This window comes from Natator depressus, chromosome 5 (genome assembly GCF_965152275.1).
Source record: "Natator depressus isolate rNatDep1 chromosome 5, rNatDep2.hap1, whole genome shotgun sequence".
Lineage (NCBI taxonomy): Eukaryota > Metazoa > Chordata > Testudines > Cheloniidae > Natator > Natator depressus.
The window spans coordinates 50,018,154-50,036,582 of NC_134238.1; the positions used below are offsets into that span (position 1 = coordinate 50,018,154).

Below are 18,429 nucleotides of genomic sequence, written 5' to 3' on the forward strand. Positions count from 1 at the left end.
TTTTAATGGTGTATTCCTTGATTATGCAATTATTAAAAAAAAACAACAAATCTACAACATATGCATCTGTTTATAAACATACATTAAGTATCTAGCCAGAAGTACAAAATTTTAACAGCAACATTATTTACATCAATACTGAGTTAACTTTTTACAATTTACATTTTATTCTCTCTTCCCTCAGAAGGTTTCAAAACAATAGTAAATGTCTTAAGAAGTATGTGAGATTTAGTAAAACCTCACAATGCTGACAAAAAAGTATACAAGGTATACCCAGAAACTGCAAGATTAAATTTAAAAAAAAGTGTAAATATAAAAATAAATGTGATTTACTAGTAACCATTAATTTTCTTTCAAATATTTCAGCTCATTAATAATTTTCATTTTGTTTAAATATAGGTTACTTTGATGGCTCAGGACAGGCAGGAAGCAACACCTTTGAATAAGTACACACACTTAGGGCTCAATACTGCAATGTCAAGGGAAGTTAAGGAAATTTAACATCTTGATACTACCCCATTTCACACTGGGCTTAAGGCTGTAGCATACTCTCATGTGAATAGTCACAGGAATATTAAGGTAGAATTACTATAGAATTGGTCCACGCTTTAATACATCATTTGTTTGTTACAATCTAGTCAAGGAAGAGACTTTTACCACAAAGTAAAAAAAAAACTCTGTTAAACAATGTTAGACCAATGCCACTGACATTTTGTTGCACTCAGTTGCTATCATATTCATCTATTTTTAATTCATCTTCCTCCATGATTGCTTGTGCTGTAATAGGCTGGGGTTGACTACCTGGTAGTTCACTTCCACTAGCCTGGCTGGAAGTAAGAGGAAATTCATCTGGCTCAGTCTCATTTATTTGGTTTTTCTCCATCTGGACTAGCACCTCCAGAGGCTGTGTGGCAGAAAGGTCCCCTTCGTCAATATTTTCAAAGCCTGGCATACCAAGGTCTTTATCCGTAAGAGTTTCAAGCTTTAACCTGCAAAATCATCATAACCATCAGTAACGAGAAAAAATAAAATGAAGCACTCTCTTTCACAAGATCATGGAAGTTGAAATGGAATAAGTCACGCATGTATCTATCACACTAAATAATCCTTTTTCTTCTTTGGTATTTACAGCTTTCAAAATATTTGCATTGTTATAACCATAGCTAAAATATACATCCTCCTCCTTTCTAAATCAGTACTTCTAATAATTTGTATTGCTCTTCTTTGTGCATCCTCCAGTTACAGAAATTTGGTGCCCAGAACTAAACCCAACATTGCAAGTGCACTTACACCAGAGCTGTATAGGGGTACTTGCTCCTTGCTCTTTAAGTGCTGCATTTGCGTACGCAGCTCAAAACTACAAATAGCTGGTTTTAAAGGATATCGCATTGCTACATTTGCTGCTTCACCCCTTAAGTCTATTTTAGCCTTAGTGCTTTAGATTTTTCTCTGCCATGACACATTTGTGGTTGGATTACTTTGCCTAAAAATGTAAACTGTTACAAGTTGAATTATTTATTTCTAGCAGTGCCTATAGTGTGCTAGACACTTTCCAAACATAGAAGATGGCATTGTTCCCTGCCCCTTAAGGAATTACAGTATAAAAGATCAGAAAGGGAGAAGGGAAAGATTACTATTTCTCATTTTGCTTTTCTAATCTAGGTCTCTTTGTATTACTACAATGTCATGATTGGTATTCACAAGTTTCACCAATTAATATCATCTCCAGTTTCCATTAATGTGATTTTTTTTTTTTACCTCTTCCAGATAATTAAAAATGTTGACAGGACTGCTCCTAATGCTTATCCCCATAGTAACCCACTAGACACTTCCAATTGATAAACTAATATATATTAACTCTTTGTTCACAGTCTTTACCCATGACAGTGGTCCTATCCTAGGCAACATGAATTAGTTTTCTTTTTAGGTTCAGTCAATATCATATTGCCCTGATATAAATCCATGGTATTCAATAATGTTGAATATTGCATGCAGATGCGGTCGCCTCATCTCAAAAAAGATACCGAAATTGGAAAAGGTTCAGAAAAGGGCAACAAAAATGATTAGGGGCATGGAACAGCTTCCATATGAAGAGAGATTAAGACTGGGACCTTCTCATAACACAAGAATTAGGGGTCAACACATGGAATTAATAGGCAGCAGATTTAAAACAAATAAAAGGAAGTATTTCTTCACACAACACACGATCAATCTGTGGAACGTTTTGCCAGAGGATGTTGTGAAGACCCAGGACTATAACGGAGTTAAAAAAAACAACTAGATAAATTCATGGAGGATAGGTCCATCAATGGCTATTAGCCAGGATGAGCAGGGATGGTGTCCCTAGCCTCTGTTTGCCAGAAGCCGTGAATGGACAAAAAGGGATGGATCACTTTATTATCTGTTCTGTTGATTCCCTCTGAAGCACCTGGCATTGGCCACTGTTGGCAGACAGGATACTGGGTTAGATAGACCTTTGGTCTGACCCAGTATGGCCGTTCTTATGTTAGAATTTCATGACAGTACCAAATGCTTTACCAGTGTCAATATATTTAATGAGATATACAAGGTGGGTGAGGCACTCTCTTTTATTGAACCAACTTCTGTTGGTGGAAGAGACGAAAAGTTTGTCTCCTACCAACAGAAGTTGGTCCAATAAAACGTATTACCTCACTCACTTTGTATCTCTCATATCCTGAGACCAACAAGGCTCCAACAATACTTAACATAGCATTACTAATATATATTAATGTATTTAATGGCATTAAAATGGTAAACCAATGTTTTTCCCCTTACCCCATCTCCAAAAATATTTAATGAGCTATAACCTGAAATTTTTTTTTCCCCTCAAGAGCAAGTGGTCCTGCAGGTGAAACCCTTCTCAAAATACTACAGCAATACCCAATAATGCAGGTATTAATGGATTATCACACTCTTAAAAGTCTGCTTCAGACAAGGACATTCCATAGAGAAGTCTAAAAATAATGTGAGACTAGTACATTTCTCAGTTTTTAATCAGTCAGTGGGAATGCAAGGGTGCTTTTCCCGTAATCTACTTAAGTTAAATGGCTTTTATTTCTAAAATTACATTTCTTGGGAAACATGGGAATATGCGCTTTCACTTCAGAGTCACTATTTTAAATTCAGTTAAAGTAGGTAGAGGGTCAAAGTCATAACCATCTGATCTGTTCAGTGATCAACAGTTTGATAGGTGAAGTGATTTAATAATCTCTTTCCAGTTTCTTGTGATCAAGTTCACATATCACCAAAAAAATCCCCCCAAAACCAAAAAAAACCCACCAACACATCACATTTAAAACTGCTGGTCTCAAAGATCAAGGACTGAGAGGTTATGGAAACTTAACTGTCAGAAATAGGTCATTTAGTTGAGGCCCAATGATCTCAAAGTATGGGATAGGCTGCAGTGTCACTGTCTGAGCTCTACATGTTCTGTGGATAAGTAGGATTTTGGTCCCTGTGACTATCAATTTGTCTCCCTTATGTAAGGATTTTTAGAAAACAGACAATGGAAATTCATAACTGCATATATAGTACAAATCATAAGCCTGCTTTAAATTAACTTATGCCTATTTTATACTCAAAAATAGTTCTCAAATATTCACAGAGCAATAGTATAAAATTCCATGATATATATTAAAAAAATGTTTTTAACTTCAAAGTAATAGGAATACTTTGAAATCACTTTCTCAATAGATCATAATTTTATAAATGTATAACTGTTTCAAAGAAGATAAGAATAGTTTTTGCTTTATATCATCTTTCTCGCTTATCTAATATTACACCTAATATAGTGCTGTGTCAAAATGTCAGGGGTGATCTCATAGTATGTGAGGAGTAAAAGGACAGAATAATTTTTACTCTTCTTTTTGGCTTTCGTAAGTTAATTTGTACTCATTTAACATTTAGTAACACACAAGCCTCAACCAGGTCAGGTCCCCATGGTAGTAGGCACAGCACAAGGTTGCATTTGATGCAGTGGAAGAGAGGAAGCCAATGGGGAGAGGATATAGTCAGAGTGACAAGCCAGCAAGATGATCTTAACAGCAGCATTTGGAATGAATATGAGTGGTGGCAGGTTGTAGACATCAAGGCCAGAGAGGAGGAGGTTGCAGTAGCCAAGGCAGGAGATGATGAGAGCTGGAGAGAGTGTTTTGCCAGTGTGAAGAGGTATTTCCTTTCTGATCTTGGAGATGTTGTGCAGGAAAGATGATGCATTGTAGAATATCTTTGATTTTCAATGTATAAACATGAATGGGACTTTTCTAACACAAATAAGATTTAAAGTTTACCCTCTAAAGTGTCTCTTCAAGGGAAGCCTTCCAACATCCTGGATAAAGGCAATCTGAGCTGAGAATAAAGATAGAATCACTGTCACCTTGGACTGGTCATAATGCACATAAAATAAAGCACACAAGAAAAATAAAAATGTAATTCACTAATCTTGTAAATGTCTGCAAGATTTTTTGGTACAGTAGTTAAAGTTATACTATTATTAATTTTTACAATGTATTATGCCATACAACTATCAAATTAGGGACTAGCAGTGAATAAACTGGCTGGGATTTTTTATCCTATGCATGCATCTGTAAATATGTTGTAGTAACCAATTCAGATAGCCTTCAGGATGAATTCGTCTTGAAACTGGAAAGGCCTTATCTCAGGTTTATGTATGCTTAAAGGTAACTAGTTCAATATCTAATAAGTGGATCCTGTTGTCCAAACAGTGAACTTTGTGATATGTCACAAATATTTTATTTAGAAAAAAATTGACTGAGATTGCCATCAACTTCCTGAACTGAGTGGCCTCATATTTCCCATACTCTCCATACAAATGGAAGAAAAAACGCATTTCCTAAACCTGCCAGAAAATGAAAAAATGGAATTGTTGAAGATACAACTTATTTTGTCTAAACCTCAAATAAAGTGGGCAGCTAAACTTCTACTATAAACAACAATATCATGACCCTTTCCGATTTCCTATTATAGTATAATCAGATTTCTGCACTTCGATAAGATACTCTGCCTTCAGCCTTTTGGCTTATCCACTAGTAAATGGAAGTACTGTCAAAGAATGCAGAGGTGCAATGAAAGCAATCAAAATATATCTCTCATTGGGAAAAACTAACAGTGTTGGCAACCTTTGAGAAGTGGCATGCCAAGACTTCATTAATTTAAGGTTTCATGTGCCAGTAATAAATTTTACATTTACAGGGCTCCCCCAACGAAACCCCAGACCGGCAGCCAGGACCCCGGCTGGCAGGAGCCGGCAGACGGACCCCCAGACTGGCAGCGGGCTGAGCCACTCATCCCGCTGTCAGTCTGGAGTCCCGGCTGCTGACCTGGGGTCCCGGCCACCGGCCCTGCTCAGCCTGCTGCCGCCCTGGGGTATCGTCCACCCAGGCCGGCAGCGGGCTGAGCGGGGCCGACGGCCAGGACCCCAGCTGGCAGCAGAGTACCACTAAAAATCAGCTCGCATGCCGCCTTTTGGCACGCATGCCGTAGGTTGCCGAACCCTGCCGTATGAAATGAACCGGATTAAGGATTAGGTTGCAGTACAAAACCTCAATAGCAATACGTAATCTGGAGATGCCATACAAAAGTAAGGAACTCCTGTTCAAATGAGTCACCTTGTTTATGGCTATGTGCATTACCTCAGCACAAGAAAGAGACCCAAATATCCTGTCATTTAAGAACATTTGGGATATATCTATAACCCCTTACTTACATAGGGAATTATATTGGACTCAAACTTCTAATATAAAGTTTTGTTGCTATATGGTGATCCCGGTGGCAGTTCTGTATCTACATTACTGTTTTACACAGTGATACAACTTTTTAAATTAAAGTGAATGACTGAGGTATATTAGTCTTCCAGAAATATCTGAAGTAAAAGGGACAGCAGGATTTAACCTAGTTAAATGTATTTATTGGCCTCTCTTACAGAGAATTCAGTATCTTCTGTTAAATCAGTCCATGTTTAATTGACATAGCTCAGAAAATGTGAAACACTGACAAGTACTATGAAGAACCAAAATAATTTAGTATTTATCACTTTATATATAGATATACGTAACACCGAGGACCCCCAGTCATGGATCAGGATCCCATTGTGCCAGGCTTTGCATGAACAGTACAAAAAGATGGTCCGTCTCCCAAATGGCTTACAGTCCAAGTAATTACTATGTATTTGAGTGGGACCTAAATTGTGAAACAGATTGGGACATATAGAACCCTATCCTGCAAAATGTTACCCCCTAATGCTTGAAATCAGAAGGAATACAAACAAGGAGAAGGATCGGGCCCTTCAATTAGAGACTTTTCAGCACAGGGTCATTGTCTTGCGTATATGTAAAGCACCATGTGTATTTATGGTGCACTGAAAACAAACTGTCTCACATGTATATTAGTTTGTTTTAATTCTTTTGGTGTAAAATAATATTTTTAAAATAGCTTTTAAGTAACATTAAGCCAATAAAGCATTGTGGGCTTGAAATGATGTTGCTAAAAATAGATCTGGAAGTCTTACACATACATATTTATTCCACAATGTGCTGTTTTCTTATCTGGGCAACACTGCAGGCTGTGTTCTGATTTTGGCTCACAAGAACCTTCCATATGTATTATGGATAGAAATTTAAACTTATTTTTTAATTTAAAACAAAAAAGTTATGTTTATACTACCTGGGTTTCTCATTGGATTTGTCAGCATGGCAAGAAAAGGCAACAGCTGGGTCTGAAGGCATAAAGGTGATAAACAGAAACTTGAAAACAGAGATTTTGCAGCAAGGCAGTTTTCTTGATACTGTAAAAGGTTGGGGGAAAAAAACAAAAACAAAACCCACAAGTGAGAAAACATACTACCTGAAAGCTTAATTAAGCACCAAAGAAACCAAAGAATCCATGTTTTGGCTCTTTGTTATTTTGTCAGTATAATTATGTAGGTTACCACGATATGTTAAAAACGGTAATGAATGTTCACCCAAACATTCCACATCATACAAAACAGCATAATAAGCCTTCCCCTAGCCTACTGGATTGTTCTTCAAACAGCCATTAAGGGGTGAGGGTTCAGACAAAAGATAAGCAACCAGGTTTAATTAAAAAAAAAATTATTAAGTTTATTTCCTTCAAATCTGTCTTGTGTTTCTCTTGCAAGTTTCCTGAGGATTCTTATAACTGAATTACAGGATGCCTCGTTCACACTTTTCAGACAGAATAAGGCACCTTTTAAATGAAGTACAAATTTTTTTCAAGAGCCTTGTAATCTTATAGTTGAGCTGTTTATCACAAACACATAAGGCAAGGCAATAGTAAGGGAATCAAAAATTGTCCATCTTACAAATCAGACTAAGACAGCTTAAGGGGCATGAGTTTGATTTCATTTACAACACCCTTCATTATATTTCTTTTGCACTAATTTTGTACTGTATGAATTTGAATTTCAAGGATCTCAGAAATATATTCATTTTGGGTGGAAAACAGGCTGTTTTCTGGGACCTCTAGTTATTTTCTAATTCGTAGAAAATAAGTCCATATTGTTAGGATATAGATATTCCGGCCTGTCTGTAAAGGCCTGTACTCTGAGAATTTAGGTGTATTCTTATCACTTGGCTAGTTATAGAGGTATAAAAGAATCAAAATCACCGTCTGCTGGTGTAAGGTCCTTCTCTTACTGTGACAGTCTGAGGCCCTGTTCTTAGGCTAAGGCCTTTGGCTAAGCAACAGAGGCAGCCATAAGCTGGGAAGCCACCGGTCACATCCTCACATTCCAAACTAGTCACATTGAAAGGTGCTATTGGGTTGTTAGGCATTATCAGGACAGGAGTGTATTCCTATCGCCTCCAGAGAAAGGGAGTGCCTCAAAGATGTAAAAGGAAACTTAGTTTGATAGTATCCTGTCTGGCAAGAACTCACTTATCAATAGCTGGGATGTGAAATCCTCACTTCTGTATTGTTTTGTCATTATAGTTCCCACTTTGCTATTGTTTGTCTGTATAATCTCTGTCTGGTTCTGTGATTGTTTCCGTCTGCTGTATAATTAATTTTGCTGGGTGTAAACTAATTAAGGTGGTGGGATATAATTGGTTACATAATCATGTTACAATATGTTAGGATTGGTTAGTTAAATTTCAGGAAAATGATAGGTTAAGGTATAACTAAGCAGAACTCAATTTTTACTATGTAGTCTGCAGTCAATCAGGAAGTGAGTGGGTGGGTGAAATGGGAACAGGGAATGGGGGTGGGGAAATTGGAATCATGTTTGGCTAAGGGCAGGAATGGGAACAGGGACACAGGTGTAAGGCTCTGTGGTTTCAGAGCTGGGAAGGAAGGGGGACACTAAGGAAGGAAACTAGAATCACACTTGCTGGAAGTTCACCCCAATAAACATCGAATTGTTTGCACCTTTGGACTTTGGGTATTGTTGTTGCTCTCTGTTCAGGCGAGAAGGACCAGGGAAGTAAGTGGGTGAAGGAATAAGCCCCCTAACACGTATCTGAAAACTGATTAAAAAAAGTATTCGCATACACTTCTATATTTGTTTAGTATACTGTTTCTAACATGAATAGTCTCATAAACAACACTACAAATCATAGCAGTTACATTTCCAAATTTAAACAGAAGTACCTTAAATGGGAAGTATTTACCTTTTTATTTATTAGGAACCATTGGGGTTTATGAAAAGGCCGAAAACCCATTCCTCCTTGGCAATGGGCAAAAGCTCTAGCGGTATTTGAATGTATCACACCTCTTGTGGCCACAGATGCACTGTATTCTCTGAGTGTAGGTCGTGACTAAAACAAAACATGACATTATGCAAATTGTGAAGTTTGCTGAGTCAGTGTGGAAGACTATAAAGGTGAGCAAATATTGCTGTAAATTTGCAGCTACTCATCCATGTTTGGAACACTCATTAAAGGATGAAAGCATAAATGGGCTTAGTTATTTCAAGTGAAAGGCATATTCTCTGAACCAATTTTTAAAATGTATTCAACATAAACCGAAAAGGACAGCACGTCAGGCAAGTATTTTGTACACATTATTGTATGTTGTAGGAAATATTATTACAAAGCATACCAAAAATGTGTACAGCTGGTTAACATGTACACATATTTTAGGATGCAGTAACAATTATGCCTACACCCTCGGGACACAGACTTGAATAGCTGCAGATAAACTAAAATGTAAAAACCTATGTTATTTTATTTTACTATAAATCAGAAAGAATGCACAGATATGTGGCTGCAGGATATGAAAATTAAGAGTGAAAATGAATCAAACTTACATTCCAGTTACTACAGAGGAAGTCAGCAGTACTCAAGTATTCACTGGCTCTCACAAGATCGTCTATATCAGTGAAAAAATCTACATAGTTTTGGTGAAGATATAAATTAAAGAGGTCCCCAGGCATGTGACACTTTTCTACAATATCCTATTTAATTAAAAAAAATAAAAATACACAAATTAGTCTATGTTCTGCACAAAGAGAAGTGTCATGTAATGTTATTAAATACATATATTTTATTTATAATTATATACACAGTAAATGACAAAAGTGCTGAGTCCATCAAATTGCATCAATATCCGTAAGTCTTATTAATTGGTATCAAATGATTAACAAAGGCCTTTACCTCAGGTTGAACAAGTAAGGTGTCTCTGTCATATTCAGATAGGTGAGAAGGTAACCGAGGAAATTCTGAATCAGATAGTGGTTCTCCTATAAGCAATTTAAATAGTCCCACAGTCTTTAATATTAAACATAGCATTGTTTTTATATTTGTACTGAACATTAATAAAAAAATGAGGAATAAAATCAAGCCTTATATTTTATATTTAAACTTATGCTGGCAAAGAAGGGGTGGGGGGTAATGCTAGAGATGTATAATGATAATAAGATGCAATTATCAGCTTATTAGAATACTGAGAAGGAAATCTTATTTTCCTATTGGTTACTGCATTGGTTCTTAATTGCTAGGAAAAGCCTAGAGCAGGGATGGACAAACTTTTTGGCCCAAGGGCCACATCTGGGTGGGGAAATTGCATGCGGAGCCATGAATGTAGGGCTGGGCAGGGATGCGGTGTGCAGGAAGGGGCTCAGGGCAAGGGGTTGGGGCAGAGGAAGGGTGTGGGGAATACAAGAGGGCTCAGGGAAGGGAGCTGGGGTGGAGGAGGGGATGCAGAGTGCAGGAGGGGGTTCAGGCAGGGGGTTGGGGTGCAGGCAGGGCGCAGCAGGGAAGTCAGGGCAGGAGGTTGGGGTGCACGCTCCGGCTCAGCGCCGCTTACTTGGACGGGCTCCGGGGTGGCAGCAGCGCACAGTGGGGCCAGGGCAGGCTCCCTGCCTGCCTGTGCTGGCCCCGTGCGGCTTCTGGAAGCGGCCAGCACCACATCCCTGTGGCCCCTGCAGAAAGGGGGGGCAGAGGGCTCCATGTGCTGCCCTCGCCTGTGGCTACCTCCCCCGAAGCTCCCATTGGCTGCAGTTCCCCATTCCTGGCCAATAGGAGCTGCGAGGGGCAGTTCTACTCGATAACCATCCAAAGCAGATCCACAGCAGAGCAGACTGATGCACGTTCATTTTCATCATCCGAGTCAGATGCCACCAGCAGAAGGTTGATTTTGACAAAATGCAAAGAAGATAAAGTGAAATTTCTAAAGATAGCTACAGCACTCAACCCAAGGTTTAAGAATCTGAAGTGCTGCCCAAAATCTGAGAGGGACAAGGTGTGGAGCATGCTTTTGGAAGTCTTAGACAAAGAACACACTGATGTGCAAACTACAGAACCCGAACCATCAAAAAAGAAAATCAACCTTCTGCTGGTGGCATCTGACTCAGATGATGAAAATGAACACGCATCGGTCTGCTCTGCTTTGGATAGTTATCGAGCAGAACCCATCAGCAGCATGAACGTATTTCCTCTGGAATGGTGGTTGAAGCACGAAGGGATATATGAATTGTTAGCGCATCTGGCAAGTAAATATCTTGCAACTTGTTTGTCTGAGCAACTGGCTGAACAAGAAGTAGGACTGAGTGGAGTTGTAGGCTCTGAAGTTTGATGTTTTATTTTTGAGTGCAGTTTTTTTTGTACCAAATTCTACATTATAAATTCAACTTTAATGATAAAGAGATTGCACTACAGGACTTGTATTAAGTGAACTGAAATACACCATCTCTTGTTTTTACAGTGCAAATATTTGCAACAAAAATAAACAAAGTGAGCACCGTATAGTTTGTATTCTGTGTTGTAACTGAAATCAATATATGTGAAAATGTAGAAAACATCCACAAATATTTAAATAAATGGTATTCTATTACCATATTGTTTAACAGCACAATTAATTATGCAATTATTTTTTAAAAGCTTGACAACCCTCATTATGGGTTAATTGTGATGTCATCTACCACTTGCAGAAAGTATTTTCTGGTCTCCCCATTTTCTAATATTCCCTTTGGACACGGACTTGATTTTCTATGTGTGTACAGCACCTAGCAGAACCGGGCTCTGACCAACTAGATCTCTAGGAGGTACTCCAGTATAGAAGTGTTAAATAAATAACTAAAATTATAGCTTTTTAAAAATGGTATGTCAAATTGATCTGTCATGTTAGTAGACAAACTACTCCAAGAGATGAGCAAGTGTCAAAACTGCGCCCATGAAAGTTTAAGAGGAGCCACCAAGAGTAAAGGACAGCTACTCTGGCAGCAGGGAACTGTAGTGGGTAGCAACGAAGGAAAGATCAATAAGTGTACAGATCAGAAAAAAAGGTAAGTTTGAGTGAGCCTGCAGGTATGGAAAACAAAAGCCTCAATAGTAGTAAGGCAGAAAAAGTAACGAGGAGGTAGGGAAAAGGGTAACAGCCCAGAGAAGAACCAGCACATGTAATCCTTAAAAAGGGAAGGGAAAGGTAGCAGGCAAGAGCCATGGGGTGGGGAGGTGGGAAGGGAAAGGTAGCAGCAATAGCAATAGTTAGGGAAATAGCAGTGGATTGAAGGTAGCAGGATCCTTCAGTAGGAGCAGGAAAAGATAGACAGCATTAAGAGGACATGGAGATGCTACAAGGAGCACACCTCCACATCTCATATCACACAGAAAAGTAGTTTTTATATTACAAGGCAACTATCTCAGAGTTCTGAAGGCTACACAGCAATTATCCCTCATGGCTTATGACGACATCTGAATCACTGGATGGAATTATAACCATGTAATTTTAGTATGTTCACACAGTAAAGCTTTTCTGAATGTGCATTATTTACACATTGGATGTGGACAGCCAATGACAGTCCAAGCTATGAGAAATAAATTGCTGTTGGCAACTGCTAACCTCTTTACACTATCACTAATGATTAAACTAACAGTTGAGTTACAGGTAATTCTAAGACATAGTTTTGCAAACCCAGTGACCATCTACAGATCATTAATTGTTTCTCATTTAGACAATGAATAATAGGTAAATAAAGTCCTCTTACTTTTGCAGTAAAGTATTTTCCCCAAAGCATGGAAAAGAAAGATGGAGGCATCTTTGCCACCAATAGCTTGTATCTCCTGGTTTTCTAAGGTCTTAGCTTTCTTTTTCTTCTTGGTTCTGGATGCTTCTATATTACTTTTTAATGTAGAGTTCCCTTTTTTCCTTGACCACAAGTTGTTCTCTGATGAGTACTCTAACAATCAAAGCAACAAAACAACTAGAATAAAGCAGGTATTAACATTAGTGAACTAAAAAGGGAGAGCTCCTTAACAGTCACTGTTTAGAACTATATTAGCCCTCTTATTCATTAAGAGACTGATTTTCATCTTGAAACAAATAAATCTTCTATTTCGCAGATTTTAATGTGTTTCCTATTTATTAATAAGTAATGGACACAAGTACCAAGCTCATTTATTCTGATGGTACATATGCACCTAAGTCATTGTCCTGTTCCACATTTATACCATAGGCTAATACCAAAGTGACAAAATGGATTGTTTCAGTGTCGAGATGAAAGCCCCCTCAAAAACTAAGCACTCAAACTTACTCACTCACGTTTTGAAAAAATGTGCCCAAGTCACCTAGCTTGCTTTTTTAGGTAATTATTTTATAGAAACTTTCATATATATGAACAAGTACAAAACCCCTCCCAGACACGCTATTTGACATTATCTCTTTATTAACATGTCACAGGAATCATATTTGCGATGGGCCAGTTACATTCCCCATTCAGTTATCAATATATCATATATATGAATCTTCTGTGTAACATCCTAGTCCAACTGGGTGGGGAAAGGTGGGGCAGGGAATGGGGAGAGAGAGAGAGAGAGAGAGACTGACTGACTCTGTCCTTGCGGTGTGTCTTCCAACAGTCTACTGCTTCTGCAGTGACCTGAACCATAAAAAAGGCCCCTTACTCAAATTCTCAAATACTCAAGAGTAGCATAGATGATTCAGTTTGGTGACAGGTGAACATTGTATCTCCAAACAATAAAGGAGAGCCAGATTTCTATTTATTTATCTGCTGTCTCTTGTCTATTTTTTTTTCCAGATGTATCAATATCTCCATTACTATTAGTTCACAAATTTTATTATTCCAATTTTATGGGCATGATCTGTTTTCTGCTACAATAATTTGTTACAGAATTGTGGATGCCATGAAGAGTCTAATGTGGAGTTGTAGTTCCTGTAAAGTCACTGAAGGGTTGTTATCTGTGTGGTAGAAAGTAGTACACTACTTCCTCGAAGTTCTCTCCTTTAAGTAAATGACATTTAAAATAAAACTTGGAAACCCTTAGCTTTAGTCAGGCCTAGTATTGCCCTCCCTCAGCCAGCAAAAGACTGGACACTGAAGGATTATTTGATCACCCTCCGAGCTGGGAGCAGGTAGAGTGGCCAACTTTCTAGTGTGTGAAAACCAGACACAGAACCTCTCCTGCACCCTGCTCTGCCTCTTTTGTTGAGGCCACGTCCCCTGCTCCGCCTCTTTCCTTCGAAGCCCTGCCCACTGCTCCTCTTTCCCCCCTCATTGCTTGCTACTCTCTCCATCTCCCTCCCCTGGCCAGTTCAGCAGGGCTGTTAGGGTGTGGGGGTGACTGGGAGCTGCGCTCTGCGGGTGGGAAAACATCTGTTTCCAGATTAAGTAGTGTGTCATGAAAGCTTTGCTTGGTAAAAGCAAACAAAAGGAACACACATCAGGAGTCAGGAAGAAGAAAGAGCATAATAATTTAAAAATCTTAACCCCCCACCCCCTTTCCTCCAAAGCTGTGTATTAACTCAAAGTCTAGTTGGCTAATATTAAGAAAAATTCTTGCTTTTATGCTAATATTAAGGTAAGGCATCTAAGACACTCAACCACAGTATTAAAATAATTCCTCCCTCCTGTCCCTGCTGGCAGTGTGCATCTGGAGAGGGTTTTTTGCAAGGTTGGCATAATTGGGTTTAATAAATAAATAAATAAATAAATAAATAAATAAATAAAAGTCTCTACCACAGAACTGGTTAGATACTATCCTATATTTTTTAGCTAAGTTCTATATATTTACCTTTCAAAGATGAAAACTGAAGACTGTTTATTGCACTTCTAATATCACCTGAACAGCCTTTACAAATCAACTCTAAAGAGGTTTTATCAGGGACAGCAAATTTTTCTCCATTCTAAGAGATAAAAGCAAAAATAATTGCAAAAACAACTTTCAAATTTTTACTGCATACTGTGGCAAAATACCTTGTTCGCCTCATTAGACTCCGTCCTTTTTAGTCTTGGAGACTCAGGTTTGGGGCAAGGCGAATCCTTATAGGTGGCACAGGGTCCTGCTACTCCTCTCCTCAGTCAGTCCCTTGTGCTTGTTTTCCTTCCCTTTTGGGGAGCGAGTGCAGCCTCCCTCCTAGGAAGGTCTGGTATCTTGCTGCACACAGCCTACTGGCAGCTTCCCTGCTCCCCTCACTCCCCCCCTCCTACCACCAGGGGAGGGTTTAAAAAGGTCCCAAGTAGTTGGAATCAGCTGAACCTAATTGGTTCCCTAGCAACCCCTTTTCCAGCTGAACCTTATTGCCCCTTGGTTCCTTCTCTCCTCAGTGGATAGGGAGGGGCCTTTTAATCCCCTGGGACTAATTACTACCCCTCTTTTGTAGCTGTTTGTCCTGGGTTTACCACAATACCCATGGCCTACTATTACTGCCAGCGTGGAGTCCATCTGCAATATCACCACTCTGAAAATAATTTGCTTCATATGCTTTAGCAGGTGCTTTTTGTAGCATACAGAAGAATTTTCAAAAGTCACTTCAGGAATTAGACCAAACCCTTCTCTATGAATCCAAAGTCACTACTTTTGGCAAACAAGCCACTTTTGAAAGCTTGATCCCCGGATTACAAGAAAACAGGGCTGAAACCACAACATGATCAAAAACTAATATTCTAGATTTAACAGCCTGCAATGTTTTGCTGTGATCCTAGCACCATGTGGAAGTCAAGCAGTTTTTGATGCCTTACCATACTTGCTTCTGCTGTAGCTATTCGATTAAGAACTTTCATCATCATTGTTGGAGCCACAGGGTTAAAACTATCAAATTCAATAAGAAAAAATTTTCATTAAACTATTGGTTCTATACTTAACCTTCTGGTCAATTTTATGCAGTGAATGATCTCTTACCTAATACTAGATATACACAGTTCTTCCTGAATTTCCTTTGGAAATAATAACTTTTGGTTGCTATCTCCACTGAGACTGTCTGAGATTATAAATACAAGGGGACATCTACTTGTCCGCACAAACCTCCTAAAACACAAAATAAGCATAACAAGGGTCACAAACTCTGGTTTACTGGCAGTTAAGGATTTTAGCCCATAAGCAGATTACTTACAACTCACCTCAGAATTTCGTGTAAACTGTCACGGTCACGATAAAACTGGTTAGGCATATCCTATTGAAAACAAATGAAGTATTGTAATTCAAGTGTATCTGTTCTCTGCTAGTGGACTGAAAGTTAAAGCCCTCTATGAAAACAGAGTTTTTCTCCAATCCACACTGGCTTCAAGCAAAATTCAACATGTGGTTAGATAAGCTGTGTAAATGTCTAGTTAAATAATTTTTCAAATAAACTTAATATAGGAACAGAGCAGCAGAAGAAAAAGGGCACAGAACCACTATTATGGATTAAGAGGCCTGAAAATTTCCCTGCTTTCCAAAAAAATGTTTTCTTGTTTTTTTTTTTTTAATTAGGAATTCAAATTCTGTCTACTTTGTTTATCCTGGAGATTATGGAGAACTAGAGAACTAGGAGACTTATGAGCTCAGAAAGATCATTCCAGAGAAACATGATTGACAAGGGGTGATTTTCATTCAGATTGTTTAAAATGGATTAAAATAGGTGTTAAACAAAAATGGGTGAACAAATAATTGGAAGAAAAGACTATTCTCCTGGCCCCTTCTAGTGAGGACAGTGAAAGATCCACACTCACATGTCTTAGCCCTCCAAGAACGTCCCACAACAAAACAATGAAGACTAGACTTTACATCCTTGATATTTCTAAGGAGAAAACCAAGCAGAATTAAAGCATTTTAAAAAACAAATCTTTCAGGCTCTCTTTATACATCACAAAACAGCAAAAAGGAGGGTACAACCACAAATAATTTCACTTTTCAGGCTACCTTTAAAGTTATATATGGGAACCAAGTGTGAGCGCTGCTCTTCAACATTGTCTTGAGCTATCCTTTGGTAGCACACTCACTCCCTTCTATGGCCAGAGGTTAAAGCAACTTCTGCCTTCCAATCAACTCACATGGGTATAACTAAAGCCACTTATACAGCTTCAAGGAAGACTGGTCTGCGATACAAAACCCTTTGGAAACATAGTATCCATTTAATATCATGTTCACATAAATGATCATGAATCTCAGCTTTCAATAGCACCCTTTTGCCACCTTTGACTCACTCCTCAAACCCACGCCTCCTCATACCTCCACTTTTCCCTGCATGGGATCTCAATTTCTTCCAAGACAAAACTGGTAAATATGAAGTAACTTTCTCCATCCCTTCATCTTATCTTTCCTTTCCCTCCTATGACCAGAAGTTAGTTGTCTGCTTTCCTCCTCTAACCCCTCAATTTGCCCCATTCCATTTGCTGATCTCCCTTATACCATCCACTCTCATCCCCTCCTTACTTTTCTCCTTAACCTCTCTCTCCTCTGGCTCTTTCCCTTCACAATACAAGTATGCTTCAGACTTTCCCATCTTAAAAATTCCATCATTGGCCACACTTGCTTCTCCAGCTACTGCCCTTTTCCCCTTCCATCTCTAAATTAATCAAATGCACCAACTACAATCACTGCCTGGAGCCCCTCTCCTCCAATTCCATCTTAGACTCTCACCAGTACAGCTTCCACCCTTTGCACTGTAATCTTTATCCTTCTAGACCCGTCAACCACTTCACAGTCAGCTATGCTCTTCTTGAAATCTTGCCCTCCCTTGGCTTCCTTTCCTGGTTCTTCTCCTACCTCTCTAATAGCTCCTTCAGAATAGTCTCTTCATCCCCCCTCTAGATTTCTGTGGGGGTTCCATACACATCTATCCTTGGTCCCGGTCTCTTCCCTGTACACCTTTTCTCTTGATAATCTCATTGCGAACACAAATTCAACTCAACTCTTTCTCTAGGCTGACCACTCAGTTTTACCTCTCTGCCCTAACTAAAATCTCAGCCTGTCTCTCTAACATCTCCTTACAGATGTTTACCCATCAGCTTCAAGATCAACATAGCTAAAACAGAACTCTTTAATCTTCCCCTCCCCAAAGTCCTCTCTGCTACCTTCTTTCTCAATTACTGTGGACAACACCACCATTTTGCCTGGCACTCTGGCCCATAATCTCATCATAACCTATCATATCCACCCATATAGCTAAAACTGTCATCCAGGTGCTCATCTCCTAACTTGATTACTGCAATATATTTTATATTGACCTTCACAAATACAATTTTGCCCCACTCATATCCATTCAGAATGCTGCTGCAAAGATCATTTTCCTATCTTGCTGCTTTGACCATGTCTCCTCTCTCTTTGTATCCCTCCACTAGCTCCTCTTTCTCTATTGTATCAAACATAAGCTACTTGTCTTCATTTTCAAGGCTCTGATAGCCTATCCCTATCCTACATATCATTTCATATTCACTATCAACATGTTGACTCCTGCCTTCAATTGGCCAGTGATGTCAGCCTCCATCACCCTTTGTTAAATTTTCAAACAAGCAGCTTTGTGCTTCCTCCTGTGCTGCCCCTCATGCTCGGGAGAAGCTCCCATAAACATCCACAAAGCTCCCTCATTATCCTCCTTCATCCTCTCTGCTGTGATATCTACAAAAACATGACAATGGTTAGGATACTAATGGGCTGGGACCACAACCTTTCATCCTGACCAATGCTGTTTCAGTGTTTCTTTGTACTGTCTGTATTG

General features: G+C 38.9%; 1 protein-coding gene across 2 annotated transcripts in view; it reads right to left on the reverse strand.

Moving 5' to 3' along the window:
- Window positions 1-18,429, reverse strand: part of RAD17 (RAD17 checkpoint clamp loader component) — a 27,429-nt gene continuing 9,000 nt past the window's right edge. For both annotated transcript variants that reach the window (XM_074952775.1, XM_074952776.1), the window contains exons 7-17: window positions 15,851-15,903; window positions 15,633-15,758; window positions 15,473-15,542; window positions 14,526-14,637; window positions 12,482-12,673; window positions 9,651-9,736; window positions 9,305-9,451; window positions 8,667-8,813; window positions 6,703-6,823; window positions 4,311-4,368; window positions 1-989 (exon numbers count right to left, since the gene is read on the reverse strand). In XM_074952775.1, coding sequence (XP_074808876.1) covers window positions 722-989; window positions 4,311-4,368; window positions 6,703-6,823; window positions 8,667-8,813; window positions 9,305-9,451; window positions 9,651-9,736; window positions 12,482-12,673; window positions 14,526-14,637; window positions 15,473-15,542; window positions 15,633-15,758; window positions 15,851-15,903 — 1,380 coding nt within the window. In that variant the 3' untranslated portion in view covers window positions 1-721. The remainder of the gene's footprint in view (window positions 990-4,310; window positions 4,369-6,702; window positions 6,824-8,666; window positions 8,814-9,304; window positions 9,452-9,650; window positions 9,737-12,481; window positions 12,674-14,525; window positions 14,638-15,472; window positions 15,543-15,632; window positions 15,759-15,850; window positions 15,904-18,429) is intronic.